This window comes from Amblyomma americanum, chromosome 3 (genome assembly GCF_052857255.1).
Source record: "Amblyomma americanum isolate KBUSLIRL-KWMA chromosome 3, ASM5285725v1, whole genome shotgun sequence".
Lineage (NCBI taxonomy): Eukaryota > Metazoa > Arthropoda > Arachnida > Ixodida > Ixodidae > Amblyomma > Amblyomma americanum.
The window spans coordinates 158,390,391-158,404,289 of NC_135499.1; the positions used below are offsets into that span (position 1 = coordinate 158,390,391).

General features: G+C 47.6%; 1 protein-coding gene across 3 annotated transcripts in view; it reads right to left on the reverse strand.

The window, feature by feature from the left end:
- Nucleotides 1–1,149: 1,149 nt before the first annotated feature.
- The window catches only part of LOC144125277 (multiple C2 and transmembrane domain-containing protein-like), a 200,579-nt gene continuing 187,829 nt past the window's right edge, over nt 1,150–13,899 (reverse strand). For all 3 annotated transcript variants that reach the window (XM_077658524.1, XM_077658525.1, XM_077658526.1), the window contains exons 16-21: nt 12,198–12,326; nt 11,604–11,654; nt 11,177–11,283; nt 7,562–7,671; nt 7,141–7,238; nt 1,150–6,336 (exon numbers count right to left, since the gene is read on the reverse strand). In XM_077658524.1, the coding sequence (XP_077514650.1) occupies nt 6,259–6,336; nt 7,141–7,238; nt 7,562–7,671; nt 11,177–11,283; nt 11,604–11,654; nt 12,198–12,326 (573 nt within the window). In that variant the 3' untranslated portion in view covers nt 1,150–6,258. The remainder of the gene's footprint in view (nt 6,337–7,140; nt 7,239–7,561; nt 7,672–11,176; nt 11,284–11,603; nt 11,655–12,197; nt 12,327–13,899) is intronic.

The window sequence follows — 13,899 nt, forward strand, 5'->3', positions numbered from 1 at the left end:
AGCACGCGTGCATAGATATCTACAGGGTTTTGCGTGCTCGAATGCATGAGGTCGCGTACCTTTCGATGCCCGCTCAGCCGTGGCTACAATCGGCTGCGGTTTTCTTCGGCACCTTCCCTGCAGGGAGGAAAGACAGGCATTTCGATCCAAGATTGGGTCGTGTTCTCCAAAAAAAGTGACATTTCAGGTCTAGTGAAGCGTTTATTTCCACGATAATATTTCCGTGCAATAAACACAGCAGTGCTCGTCGGCCATGGCGGCCATGTTGGCGGCGGCGAAAGCAGCCAAACCAGGAAAGCAGGCTTTCTGCGCTGCTATTGGCTTGCTCCGGCTGCCGCTTCCGGTCTCGCCGGACGCCGCGCGTCAATATCTGGCGGGGCCAGATCGGCGGCGGCGGGCGTTTTTTTCGAGGCCGGGCGTCAAATGCTCGCCGTCGGGCGAAAATCGCCGACAAAACGCTCCATGTATCCCAGGCTGTAAGGCAGCCCACACGAGGCTGTATGTAAGGCATGTATGTATGTGTGTGTGTGTATGTATGTATGTATGTATGTATGTATGTATGTATGTATGTATGTATGTATGTATGTATGTATGTATGTATGTATGTATGTATGTATGTATGTATGTATGTATGTATCCATGTATGTAAGGCTATAGGGTTAATTGTATGTATCCATGTATGTAAGGCTATAGGGCTATAGGGTATCCATGTATGTAAGGCAATAGGGTTAATTGGAGAGACATGGGAGAGGCCTTTGCCCTGCAGTGGGTGTAGTAAGGCTGATGATGATGATGTAAGGCAGCCCACACGAGGCTGCGCCAACAATGGGTAGTGGAAATGTGTACACTCAGTAGCCCCTCCAGCTCTGCAAGCACAGGTCATGTACCAAGCAGAATTAACGCACAATATCGCAGTCCTGCACTAATCCAAGCTTGGATCCCAAGCGCGGCTTCTATCAGAAATGGTGTACGATAAATTAACACTGGAAATGTGTACACTCAGTAGCCCCTCCAGCTCTGCAAGCACAGGTCATGTACCAAGCAGAATAAACGCACAATATCGCAGTCCCGCACTAATCCAAGCTTGGATCCCAAGCGCGCCTTCTATCAGAAATGGTGTACAATAAATTAACACTCGACACCAAGAGCTCCAGTCAAAAAAGCATTTAATTCAGACTCTGGAATGTCAAGTCAACATACGTCTTCATGAGAGAGTACAACAGCCGTATTTTACAGGAGCGTTGCCATGCTTTTCACAGCCGCGTGCACTTGATCATATTTTTTTTTATCGCAGCCCGCGGCACCTGCGGCAAGAACCAGCCTGCGAAATAACAAAAATAAGCGCTGTGCGAATAATCTTTTCAAGATCTACACAGGATGGCGACAAAGAACACATGAGCGTAATGATATGTAAAACAGTAAGACGCTTATATACAGGGGCATGCGTCTAAACATGAACACGCAGTTTGCATTTGAGAATGAGCAGAGAACGAAGATAAACTCGAACATGCAGCGTATCATGACTGCGTCGCGCAAAACACAGGGCGGTACATTCTTCAACACTCATACCAAGAATGCGCCACTTCTTTAACAAGTTGAGAACAATATGGGACACATTTCGGTACTAGGGTAATGAAGATAGTGGGAGCCACGTATTTTGCACCAACAATACAAGGGGCTGCATCCTCGTGAAAGCATGCCAAGCGTTTTCAATAATGACACGAGCTACTTTCGTTTGTGGCGTTTAACTAAATTTGGGAATGTTAATTTATGCCACGCGGGGCACAAACCGCGAGAAACGGAACACAATCCATGCGGTTCAGAGTAACATATTAGGGCACAGTTTGCTCTGACTACATGACAAGCTGACATGTCACCTGACAGTGAAATAGTTTATTTTTTATTTCTGGGTGGCACTGGGACAATGCGTGTCTGTTTCCCGGGGAGGGCACCGCTGTGTGTCTGAATTTCACATAGTCCAAGCAGGGCTGCGAATCCAGCCCATGAATGACCTGTATTTCTTCAAAAGAAAGAAAGATAAAAAAACACTCCACTTCGTTACGATTCCTCTGGCATAAGACAGCAGATTCTAATATTGTCATACACACACGAGTGGACTTATGAACTGCCGGAAATGCATGCTGTTAAAGGACTCCGTCAATCGCTTATTTTCTGTTTGCCTTTGGTAGTTTTCTCCTCTGTTGTGGGAGCCAAAGCCACACAGGACTAACCTGGCAATGCAACACGAGGATGCGGCCTCCGAGGTGCCCAAGTTTTGCAACGCGTCCGTTTTACACAACCACGTACACACACGCATACACGTACACAGATCACAAACACGGAGGATAATAGATACGCATAGTTGAAAAAGGCACGCGTGTTCGATCAAATCCAGCGTCAATGGAGTTTGCTGGACCAGCAAAGAGCAGAGGAGACAGTGTCGCACACCCTCAGGCGAGAAGGAAGAGAAAGGCGTGAAAATCAGCGGTTCGGAGCTGTCTTAAGTACAAAATGCGTCCGACGCTCTCGGCAACGCGATGCATTCACAGATGTACACAGTATTCACAGGCAGTCACATTCCTGCAGCTATCATGGGACTGCAGCACTCTCTGGGACACGTACGACAAGATCACTGTGCTTGCATCATGCAAAAATATGCTTATTGCAATAGACATTATGAAAGTGACTTATCGTAAACGACAGCGCTCTAGTGATGTCAACTGAGCAACAACTAGATCGATCAACCACTCTCGTGAAGCTTATCGCAGGTCCACCTAAAGTCACGTCTAGCCATGAGCGACGTATAGTAGCGGGAATCTATGTCACTACAACAGCAAACTTGGAGTCTTTGCTAAGCCATTCTTCTTCCCGTCTAAGGCATAGACTACTATAGTAAAGCAGTCGCCATTCGATTGTGGAAGGTCGCTCATCGGCAGCACCAAATTTACTGCGGAAATGTTTAGTCGAATTGCAGAGCTTGGGTAATGCCGCTAATTGCAACGGCAAAAATGTCAGTGGAATACAAAAGGATCAGGAGTCCACGCTATCGCTACGAAGACACCCAGTCAATTTCAAAATTACACAAAATAATTCATGCAAGCACTTTAGCGCCTGGTTCGCTATCCTGGAAAAACATCGCGCGTGTCCCAGATAGCGCTGCACTTAACAAATTATGCTATAAGAAACTTGAGATTGAATGCCTCTGAGGTACGTTGGCAGCAGAAAACTCACGATGAGAGTGCTCCGTTACCACTTTGAATCTTTGACTAGATTTTGTGCCGACACTGCCGCTCCTCCACAGTATCAGCTAAACATAACTACAGTCTGACGGGATGTCTGCTCAAGGAGATGCCGCTACCCTGCAGATGCTGCAGATTTGGACTAGATGACTGGCGATATGCGTTGCTTTCCTTCAAGGGAAAGCTATAGCGATGCAGTCCTAGTCTAGTGCGAAAATGAAGCAGCCGCCAGCTACTTTTAACCGAGCGTTAAATGAGAGTAGGGTGGCTGCAAAAAAAGCGAGTGTCTGGCAAAAGAAACACACAGATGGTTAAACGTATGAGACGGACGTGTCATGCTCAGCTTTACTCCCACATAAAAAGTGCATCAGATTGAAGTTGTAGAAGCTGACTCGTCCTTCAACAGCATCTACACAGGAGGAACGTTCCAAGCGACTCTGGCAGTGTAAATGTTGCGGTAGAGTCCCACTTTTTCGACAGGCAATTATGTAGGAACGCAACAGCGTGCTTCGAAAGGAAACCTCTGTGCAAGGCACTCATGCACATTTCTGAGGCATCCAAAGATGGGTTTGCATTGCTGGAGTAGTTATTACTCACTTTAGCAAAACAGTTGTTTGTATACTTCAGCAGAAAACATTCAATGGGGCTCTGTGTCTCTACAGTAATGAGAGGTTGGTAAAGATGAGCATGGCACAATCGCAAAAAGTTCGAGGCTATCAAGGCAAATATCTGAAATTGAAAAGTCAAGTGAAAAAAACCTTTCACACCTGCTCTATAGAAATAGTTTATATAAACGTAAAAAAATGCCATCAGGACTTCCTTTCCCTCAGGATCAAAAAAACACACAAGCTTATTCAACGAACAGGCACCAGCAATCTAAAAGGGAACACATGGTTCCTTCCCAAGACCTAAATTTATTTTTACTTCAGCACAAAACTTATGGAGAAGTCAAGGAAGTTACGCATTGAGATGGAAACCTACTAAGAGAAAGTTTGCTGAATACTAACAAAAGGTTCTCTCTCACAATGCTTGTACCTGTGCGTCCTGTGACGCCTCCCGCCATCAACACCTCTGACTGCGGCATAATAGCCAACTAAAACTAAAAAGTTCTTGCTTTTTTGTTATGCACCACTCAAAGTGACCCATATTCGTTCAGTGGTTCATTACAAAAAAAAATAAAAAGAAAAGACAGACAAGGAATACGATACCTCCAACACATTAGCGGCAAGATGATCGCGTACGTGAGTGCTATAACGTCTTTGGCACCGTGCAGTGTATGATGAAGTTATACTATACACACATTTCAACAAAGTCAACGTCGCTCTCCGGTTTTTTGGCTCATGTTATTGCGCACGTGGTATTTCACGCTATGCGTGGAAATGAACAGCCGAGCGGTCTTGTGGAATGATTTTCTTGCACAGTCTACAAAACATGTACATCGGCACACATCATATCTCAAAAGAAACACAGGCTTAGATGTCCAGTTGACACCGGGACTCAAAATAAGCGCACTGAAACTGAAAAACTCTCAGCAAGATACCGTGTACAACGATAATGGAAAGAGAAGGGCAAGTCTGTATTTACAGTTTGCATACTTGCCACATACACGTAATGAAAGTAGCGCAATTAGGTGCGTTCGGGACCATCCTCGCTGTCCAGCCAACTGTCAACAACAGGATACGTGTATACAACTAATAATTGGCACGATGAAAGCACTGTTGCAGTAATGTAGCAACGTTTCCTAATATCAAGTGCCAATAACACACTGCTTCCGTCCAAGGCCGCCTGAGCACACAACAAAGTCACAAGTGCGCGCCTGCACACGCGACACAGATGTTCCAAGATTGCATTCGGCCGATAACAAGCAAGATCAAAACAGCACCATTGCAACTCGTTGAGACGGGAACATCCCTGGCACAAAAGGACATTTGTCACTGAGAAAACAAAGACGAACTCGCCCGAAACACGCCCGTGGCGCCTTCGGAACCAATTTCGGCAGCTGAAGAACGACCTGTCAAAGGAGGGTAATTTGTTCACTAAGGCCGCTGACGCGAACGATGAGCGCATTCGCTCCTTTCCAGAAGCGTCCAAGTGAACCAAAAAACGGCGCATTTTTCATCACCCTCGAGATTCCTAGGACCAGGTAAATATTTCCCGCAACAACAACCAGCACAGCTCACTGAACAACTAAGCAAGTGGCATTCACAGGACCTACTTGCAGTGATCTCGCTGTGAAAAGACGCAGTGAACAACATTTACCCCTGTCGTTCAGCCAAGTGGCAGCGGGAAAGTGCATTTATTCGACGTCTCAGACTCAGTCTGGCTGCTCAGTTGAATGCATCCACGTAAGAAAAAAAAAAGATTTTTCCGAGTATCTCTTCAGAGGCGCGAATTAGTTGGCAGCTTCATCGTAAAATGCAATCAGTACTCAAACCGTACTGAGTAACAAGCACAACCTTCAATTCACACTGTTCCTGCAAAGAGTTTTCGCTTATATATTCCGAATGCACGCTTCACTCCCACTGTCATGCCTGTAACTAGCAGACCATGATTTGCGGAGTGTTCATGCACAAATCCACTGTTCCATTGATAGATTCGAGAAGACAACACGAAGAAAAGGGTACAAATAATCCAAACTACATTTTCTTTCTTCCGTCTTAAGCTTCCCTGCTCAAGCTGCCCAGACGTAAGAGCAAACGTATTTCCTCTCATTGCAGGCCGTCCATTCGGAGAAATGAGCAGGACGCTTGATTGACACTGTTCCTGCCCAAGGGGGCAACCGGAGCGCATTTCGGGATCGCGAAGACGAGAGTGGAAGGTGCGCAGTGGGGCACCGCTGCGGGGCTCGCCGGAGCGAAGTGGCCGTCGCACGGGAGGACCGCGGCCGACGACGACGCCGGCGTCACCTGGAAGGCAGGCCGAACGTCCAGCGCGGCAGCTGCAGGCGCCGGCGCAGCGCTTCGTTGTCCTTGATGCGAAACACGTTGAGCGAGCAGCCCTGGCGTCGGGCCGCCCACGATCAGCTGATTTTCTTCTTTTTCTTGCGCTCGGCCTCCAGGGCGGCGCTGGGCGCCGGCCGCATCTCGCGGTACATCACCTGCGTGACACGTGCCCGCGCTGAATTAGCAGGGCTCGCTGCCAAGGGAGAACGCCAGCGTTTCCGGTGCAGCTGCGCGAGATGAGTGTCCTGCTGCTGCGACAGACACGTGACACGTACTTGCAGTATAATTAGGCGCAAGGCCAGAGGCTCTAATTTGTGGTCCCAGAAATAACCATTCTTCGGAGGCAGTAGCCACTTGGACATTTGTGTTCTTTGTGTTGTGTCTTACGGCGCGCAAGCAACTAAGGCTACTAAGGCAACCTTTCAATGGTCCCAGAAATCCCTAGTGGTCCTCCTCGAACCTCGATCCAGTTCAGCGGTGACTGAAAAACCACCACGTGACAATGCCGGCCCTCAGTCTGTTGGACTGTCATTACCTCAATGAGCATTCGGGTTTTTCTCTGGCAGTGATATATGTCCTCTGTTCAACACAAAGTCTCGCTCCGGACATCCTTGTCTGGCGTTTCTACAGGTCATGCATGTGGACGAACTAGCAGCGAACATTCGATTGATACCTAGATTCCCTATAAAATTTGCGGCACTGAAATCGCGTCATGAAGTTTGGTTTTGGTGATTGGATCAGCGCCCTGCACTTGCTCACTTACAAAAGGAGAGGTTAGAATTGCCCACAGAGACGAGAACGCTTCGGGAGCATAACAGAAAAAAAACGAGCGTAAAGAGGCCGCGTACAATGAATCTGAGCGACTGCAATTGCTGGCCCGAATAGTTCAAGCACGACCCTGCCGACATGCACACTTCACTCTTCTCTTTCCGTGTCCACGCTGGCTCTAGACTCGTTACCTTCTCTTCATTGTCAGGCACTCGGCTGAGGAAGTCCATCACTTCGTTGTTCGGAACTACGTCGGGACTGCGCAGCTTCTTCGTAAACTTGTTGACACCTGCGCAGAACAAGACACAGGCAGCACAGTCGATAACGAACTACGAAGTCATATGCAAGAGCAACGAACCGTATAAAAAAAATCTCGACTCCAGAAAGCTCAACTTATCTTCGTCGCTAGACGCTAATGGACACCGTTTCGTGAACCTGAACGTTCATCTGTATATTTTGCATGTCCTTGTTAGGGACGTAGCACATTTGTTGTGCAAAGCACGTTTCTGGAGCTTTTCGGGTGCCAGTTAATCTAGGAATGCTAGCGCGTATTGTTTCACATGTTCTCCAACAGGAACGCAAGCCAAAGTGTGACCAGGGTAAAGGGCTCACCCCAGGCCATGAGGACGTAGCGTATGGGCACGTAGTACAGGATGAAGGTTACCAGCAGCAACACGATGACGGCCAGCCACGACAGCTGAGGCACGCTGAAGTTGAACGTGCTGGTGGGGAAAAATGCGAAGAAGGCGTACTTAGTGCTCACCTACGGCAGGAAAAATTTTTCGCAGTTAATTTTTTGTGTTTTCTTTCTACAACAGAGAGATTTAGCACAGCGCAATGTGCCGACGCTGCCGCGATCCGCTCCTGCGGGGAGCCACGGCGCATGCGCAGATCGAGGCGCCAGATGGCGCCAGGTGCCGGCCAGCTGCTTGCGCGCCTGCTGCGTCGGTACCAATCAGCGCTTGCGCACTGGCGGCGCGTAGAAGTGAATCACGGCAACGGCCGCGGATCGCGATATGCTACATCTTTGTAATAAATGCAGGCCGCGTCGTAATTAGTGCCATACTCCGAGAGTATGCGGTGGACTCGTGAATTTTCCGACACCCCTGTACACTTTTAACGAACTTTTCATTAGTCTTCTTGTGCGCATGTGCGTCTACAAGCTGATTTGCGTCTTTTCATAGTGCATGGCGTTCTTTCGCCCGCACCAAGCCGCAACCCAGAGCTCATTAAGAAAACCCGACTTGTCACGTCTAAAATTGCTAAAACGTTAAAAATAGGCGTTAAAGATTCGCTCAAGTGTGGCGCGCACGGTAGTGAACGCCACAGTAGTCGTCCTGCCTTATGGCTTTCCTTCGCCTCAGCAGAACCGTATACTGAAGAATGAACTATGTCCAGCGAGGTGCACTAGGCAGACGGCAACAGAACTTTGCGCTTCAGCCACAGCATACGTGGGCGGTAAACGAGAACGTTAACGCGTATTTTCTGCCACGATGAAAAAACGGATAGTTGGAAAGCGGAAAAGTAAACTAAGACACTCGTTGCTGCTGGCGCGGGCCAGAAGGACGAAACACCTCAGCGCGCCCTTTACAAGCGAGAAGATTTCTCCCTTGCAAAGTTAGCAAACTCGCGATACTCGCGCGCACGTCCAGATAACAACGCTTGCTGATGGCGCATATCAGGTGTCGAACAATACGCGCCGCTCTTTAGTCGGCTCTTACCACAGCCTGGTAGGTGGTAAGGGGATGAAGCTATGCCACAGCTCTTTTTTTTGCAAAGTGGGCTGAAATCAACAAGGCCGCCCACGTTCATGACGTTTTAAGTTAATTGAGAGCCTCTTCCCCCAGCATCTTTTTTTCCCGTTTCGTCAAGTAGCAGCGAGTTTCTAGTAGGACAGAAGAACGACACACAGGTTGAAGCAGTGCCAGCTAGGCTGCTCTGCTCATTTTCCCTTCTTCCCACCCGTCAAGAGGTGGACTGCTTGGACAAAGCAACCCACTAGACCACAGTCTGAGAAGACGTTCATGGGGTGCGTTCCAATACTCCCAAGTAGACGGCTACTTAGACGTCTAGCCGGACAGCCGCCATCTTGGGACGCGTTCGAATTCTCACGAAGCAGTCTAATAAGACTGCTTCGCCGAAGTCCACATCGATGCAGGCTAACTTGCTGTCTAAAGATGGCGGAGCTGATGTACGCGGATGAGCGAGTCGTGCTCTTGCGGGCGTCGGACTGTACACGGAGTATAGGAAAGGAAAAATGCGAGTCATTCTATTATGTTATTTGGTACGCAAACTAGTGGCTAATTAATCTTCGTGGACGTGCGATTCCTAGCAGTGAATCACGCAGGAGAAAATCGTGCAGTTGAGAGCTTTGCTACAGCAGCGGACGCTGTAGGTCTGTTTACGTGGTCTGTTTACGTGATCCGGCATCTGAAGATGCCGGATCTTAATTAGAACCTTGATTTTAGAGATTAATACTCGTCGCTGTCGCTGGATTCCTCGACGGCCGTTAAGACGGCTGGCTTGACGCTTAACAAATGTGTTCTTCTGTTGCTGTATTAGTTGCATCAACTCTTTCGCGTACATTCTTTTCTTTATCTCTACACTCTCAGAACAAACACACCGGCATGTCGCAAATTGATTTTAGTCTTTGCAGGATTAAAGCTCGCTGCTGTCTTTAGGTTTCTCGCCGTCTCCGAGTACCACGTACTGCAGACAGCAGGTTTGATGGCACGCATGTGTTTTCCTGGTGAAGTGTATATTAGCCGTATCGCATTTCGCGCATATTGATTACAGTCTTTCGTATTCTTTCTTATGTTTGCAGGACCGTCTGGACGAGCACGTTCGAGGAGCATGTACAGTTTAGCATCAATAATAAAAGAAAAATCGCATATCTCTTTAGCGTCGTCTTCGGAGAGCGGCCCCGTCTGCTACAAGTAGACTGACCGATAGGCACATCCACCAGTCCGGTTTACGCGCAGTCATTGCAGGAAAAATGTGCAAACTTGTTGAAAACACGTTTTTAATGATTATTATTGCTCAGTTTGAGAAAAATTGTAGTACAACTGTTCATAAGCTTCAGTTACATTATTATGCCGCTAGGCGGCGTGAGCAGTACACAAGTTCCAATACATGGACATGTAGACGGCTTCCTAGACGTCACACTAGACGTCTTGTTAGACGTCTAGAGTATTGGAACGCAGCCATGGAGTGTACGTGAAACGCGTTTTCTAAACTGACCCTGCTGATTGTGGTGCAGCCCTTTTTTCGAATGCTACGAAGCTATGATTCAAGAGAGCGGCGGAAAAAATTTAATGAGCATATTTTCGTGTTGCGTTCGAAAGACTGCGGATGAGTGTTTTAAGAGTAGTTCAAATTGTGCCTCTTAAAACGGTGTCACAGCGCCCAAAGTGCACTTCATCGCGCTCTTTTAAGTCTGCGAGCTCCGTTCTCGTAGCCAGCGAATTAGACTGCCGTGTAGGGCGAATTACAGAATGAACTGCTGCGTTTTGCGCATACAATAGGCGCTTACGTTTAACAAACATTACCACTCTGACTGTCCCGCTGCTTCGTGTACAGAAGACAGCACTCGCTATCGTGCATCGCGTTTCTTGTTTTAGGTAGCGCGCCCTGTAGGCATGCTTCCGCAGTGCGACGACGTAATTCTTGTCTTTTCTGCCTTGTGTCTGCAGTCTAGAGTGACACAGCACGCTTGCGTGTCATTGTAAAAGTGCAGGCAAGGTTAAACGAAATTTGTTCTGATGATATGATTGAAGGCTACTAGTACCGAGCAGTGGAGACATAAACGAGTACTATGCGATCTGAGAGTACGGGGCGGTGAAAAACAGCTCATAGTGTTCCGTGCCCACTTTCTGGCAGCAGAGTATTCAGTACCTAAAAACAATCTTTAATCATCACCGTCATCACCATCATTGTTGTTAGCCAGATTGCATCATCCACGAAACAAGGGCCTCTAGTACTCACCTTCAACTAGCTATCAATGCCTAGAGCAATCCACGCCCACCCTATCCCCCAAAACTTTGTAATCTCATATCCCCATCTGAAATTCTGTAACGCCTGGCTCCACAATCTTTTCCACGGAATCCTAGACCTGAAAGCCCTTTTATACGTAGTATAGTAGAATGAGGCTCAAGCCTGGCGAGTCGGTTGCCAAAAGAGCAGGCAAAGAAAGAATGGCAATCGCGTAAATGCAGGCGGCATGCTCACTTGTTGATTCTCTCTCCAAGCGAGGCCACTTCCCCAAGGACGTTCTGAACCGTGGCTGTGGCTTCTTGGACGGCCTGTAACCGTTCCTTAAGGCTCTTCTTCTCTTCCTGGTGTCAGCGCCGGACAGAAGTAGACGAAGAGAGTAGGCAAACCAGACATGAGGAAAAGCGCAGGCCAGAAGCAAGAGGACAACACGCCATGTGGCACGAAAGACAAAAAGTTACTGAGAGCATAACAGATCTTGAAAATCTGGGAAGAAAGCAGCAAAAGGCAGCCAGCATTCTTGGACTTATAAACTCGAGAGTAAAAAACTTAGCATTGACCACTTAGGTTTATGGTGCGAAAGGCACCAGAATGCAGCATGCATGTACACTACATCCTGCACGAACAAAAACAGCCAAGAAGTTGAAAGAAGTAGGAGCTCAACTGTTTTGGAGTCCTTGTCATCGTCTTCGTCATCTTCCTCCTCGTCGTAGAACTGTGCACAAAGTCAGTGAAAGGAGCGGAAAACACGAGTTAGACGGCTACACGCCATCAACGGTGCTCAAGACAAAATGTTTAAAGCGAAGAAAAGCGAAACGAAGCGAAAAAAAATATTCTTTTCCCGGCAAGATCGCAGCACAAGTTTCTAGAGGTGAGTTATGTCCTGCGCATTTGTTCAACGCTGAACACACGCGAGAGTTTTGCCACACAGCGCCGAGACATGACAACTGCAAGCGCATATGCGCACCACAGAGTGAAAACGCGCGAGAGTGAAGTATAGGCTCAAGGGAATGCGTCGCTCGCTAGGCTTCATTTTCCTAAACTGTGCCGGCTGTATTGTGAAAGCGAGAGCTAGCGCCAAGCAAGCACGGACCTAATTCAGAAAGCTGCTCGCGCATAAAAATTGCTCTCGGTTAGACGTGGTGCAAGACGGCTCTAGCCGAATTCGAAGCCCAGCGAGCTAGGCCTCTGCATCTGACAGCTGCAGCCAGGACAGCGCCGGACGGGTTTCGCGAGAGCATAGCGTGGCTGTCCTTACGTCTTCCTCCTCTTTGCCAGCACCCTGGATGCCGGCCACCGTGAGCACGAGCAAGTTCTTGAAGAACACCAGCAGCAGCACCAGCGGAATCATGTACAGCTCGGCCGTGTACGTGATCACCATGAACGACTGCGTGGAAGTGCATGGCGGTGATAAATTAAGAGGGAGACGTGAACAACACCCTTCACACATCTACGTCAAATTCGCGTATCTCCGATCGAATCTTAGTTCGTTTTACGACGCCGGCGACCTCTTATAGCGACCTCTATTTTTAAGGCTCAACAAATGAGTCTTCCCATTACTTCACTGCTTACACGCTCCCACAGATGTCCGACAAGCTTTGTGTAGCAAAATTTTTCATTCTCTGAAGGGAGGAGAACCCGATCGCGGCGGCTGCGTTTTTATGGAGGAAAAACGCTAAGGCGCCCGTGTGCTGTGCAATGTCAGTGCACGTTAAAGATCCCGAGGTGGTCGAAATTATTCCGGTGCCCTCCACTATACGGCACCTCATTCTTCCTTTCTTCTTTCATTCCCTCCTTTATCCCTTCCCTTACGACGCGGTTCAGGTGTCCAACGATATATGAGACAGATACTGCGTCATTTCCTTTCCCTAAAAACCAATATTATATTATTAAGGCAGGAGCACCTTTATAGGCAAAAATACATTGTAAAGCGCATCTATATGGCTACGAATTAAAGCTTTACAGCTTTCTCAGAAACTTTACATTTGAAGAAAAAAAATGTTGCCGCCACCGTCTGGAAGACGTTGGAGTAACGAGCGTTAGGTGTTTTGTTTGCTAGAATTGATATGAATGAGATTAAAGTGAGGTACACCAATGTAAATACGAATTTTTACGTTTTTTTTTTTCATATGATAAACACACTCACAAACGTTTTATTTATGCATATTGCAACCAACTACCACACACATTGGATTACGACGTCATAGTCACGTGGCGGCCGACTTAGGCCGCCATCGTAAATTAATGACCTCTTCAACTAATTACCATCATTGGCCGACATCTTGCATTTATAATTGGCGTCGCTAATCAATCACTAATTCGATATACTAATGACGTCACCTATCAATCACCTATTGGGTTGCTATATCGATTTACTATGGTGACCGCCATCTTGAATTCCTCGTACTTATAAAATTTCACGCCGAACGGAGGTGGTAGCAGACCCCGAGAAATCGATAAACGTGATGAGTAAGAGCTAACGCTCTTAAAATTAGTCCTGGTCCGGGATCAACCTCTGGACAGTTGCCTGTCCTGAGCAGTTGTTCTACCAACGGAGCCAACCAGAGCTGCTAGGAGATGGCAGTGCGAGGCCAAATTGATGAACAACGCACCATTATTGTCATATCACTTACTCCCTTATTGCAGGATTATACCCCAGTCAAGCGCACAAGTTAAGTGCGCATACGGGGAGTACGCTTCGGCATCGCGAGCGACCCTTGAGGCTACGCGGTGCTAAAAGGGAAAGCAAACTGCTCTTGTAGTAAAAAAAAATGACACGAAATGTGCGGAACTTTTGAAGGGGTCGACGAAAAAAGAAAAAAATTAAAAATTAAATGTTTGACGTGATAGCGCAAATAAAACGATCTTAAACAGTTTCAAACAATTAAAAATATATCAATAGAAAAAAGCCAAGACCGCACCTAAAATTTTGACAACAAACAAGATGGCGGCGCTCAGCG